Consider the following 1,813-nt stretch of genomic DNA (forward strand, 5'->3'; position numbering starts at 1 on the left):
CTAGTTGTGTTTTTTTCATCACAACTGTTATTACTTGACATATTAAATTATATTTTACTTGCACATCATCTTTCACCATCACTGGATTGTGAAAACTTCCGTCTTTCAGCACCATATATTTGTTACCTGTACCTGTTTGGAGGAACTTGCCAGGTGGTAAGTGATAGAGAATCTGCCTGGCAATGCAGAAGAGGCGGGTTCAATCCCTGGGTTGAGAAGATCACCTGGAGAAGAAAATGGCACCCCATTCCAGTATTCTTGCCTGGGAAATCCCATAGACAGAGGAGCCTGGCAGGCTACATACAGTCCCGGGGGTTCTCAAAAGTGCCAGATCCGGCTTAGGGACTAAACAGCATGTGTTTTGAACATGGTTGACAGTCAATATATATTGTTGAAATGTATGAAAATATTTCTTATTACAGCTGTAGAATGCATGATTTCTCTGGGAATATGCTGAGAATGGGCCAAAAATGCCCCAATAAAGATGAAATAGAACTTTTCTAAATACAAAATATTAAACTTAACTTACTGAGAGCAAAATAGAAATTACACTATATGAGTTATGCCAATTTGTGTGAAAATCACTCATGCTATTTTTATTTCTCCTGGTAGTTACCTCCACCACATGGAACCAGGTAACAATACACAATTTTCTGAATTTTTTCTTCTGGGATTCTCAGCGGATCCAGAATTGCAGCCCCTCATCTTTGGGCTTTTCCTCTCCATGTACCTGATTGCTGTGTTTGGAAACCTGATCATTATCCTGGTCACCATTTCTGACTCCCACCTTCACACCCCCATGTACTTCTTCCTCTCCAACCTGTCCTTTGTAGACATCTGCTTCACCTCCACCACCATCCCAAAGATGCTTAAGAATATCCAGACCCAGAGCAAAGTCATAACCTATGAAGGCTGTATCATCCAGGTGTATTTTTACATATTCTTTGCAGGATTAGATGACTTCCTCCTGACAGTGATGGCCTACGACCGCTTTGTGGCCATCTGCCACCCCCTGCACTACACAGTCATCATGAACCTTCGGCTCTGTGGACTGCTGGTATTGGTGCCATGGATGATGAGTGCTATGAATTCCTTGTTACAAAGTTTAATGGTTTTGAAACTGACCTTCTGTAGAGAGGTGGAAATTCCCCACTTTTTTTGTGAACTCAATCAGATGGTCCAACTTGCCTGTTCTGACACCTTTCTGAATGACATGGTGATGTATTTGGAATCAGTACTTCTAGCTGGTGGGCCGTTTGCTGGTATTATTTACTCTTACTCTAAGATAGTCTCTTCCATACGAAAAATCTCATCAACTCAGGGAAAATTTAAAGCATTTTCCACTTGTGCATCTCATCTCTCAGTTGTCTTATTATTTTATTGTACGAGCCTAGGAGTGTACCTTAGCTCTGCTGCTACACACAGCTCACACTCAAGTGCAACAGCCTCCGTGATGTACACTGTGGTCACACCCATGATGAACCCATTCATCTACAGTCTGAGGAACAAAGACATAAAGAGGGCTCTGAAGAGAGTCTGTGGGATAGTAGGTATAAAAAGGCCAACTGTCCTGGGGCAGATGAAGTGCCCTTGATTGCATTGCTCAAAGTCTGAGAATCAGTAATTGTGACATTCTTCTCAGTGTGGAATAAAATTCGCTCCTACTTATTTCCTTGGATATCCATTTTTATAAAAATTCAACTTTCTATACAATCTCAGTTACTCACTTTGTTAGACTTTCTTTTCGTTCTCTCATTTAGATGTTTTTTAAAGTTCTGCTTTTTTCTACTGCAAACTTTTCTAAACTTTGGAT

General features: G+C 40.8%; 1 protein-coding gene across 1 annotated transcript; it reads left to right on the forward strand.

Moving 5' to 3' along the window:
• Positions 1–625: 625 nt before the first annotated feature.
• Positions 626–1,594, forward strand: LOC136155631 (olfactory receptor 7A17-like). Its single transcript, XM_065917572.1, has one exon. It carries the CDS (start codon positions 626–628, stop codon positions 1,592–1,594), a length of 969 nt encoding a protein of 322 aa, XP_065773644.1.
• Positions 1,595–1,813: the final 219 nt, after the last annotated feature.

This window comes from Muntiacus reevesi, chromosome 1 (genome assembly GCF_963930625.1).
Source record: "Muntiacus reevesi chromosome 1, mMunRee1.1, whole genome shotgun sequence".
Lineage (NCBI taxonomy): Eukaryota > Metazoa > Chordata > Mammalia > Artiodactyla > Cervidae > Muntiacus > Muntiacus reevesi.

What these genes read in the sequence shown, in the direction of transcription:
- LOC136155631 (XM_065917572.1), top strand. Translation starts at nt 626, where the DNA reads ATGGAACCAGGTAACAATACACAATTTTCTGAATTTTTTCTTCTGGGA.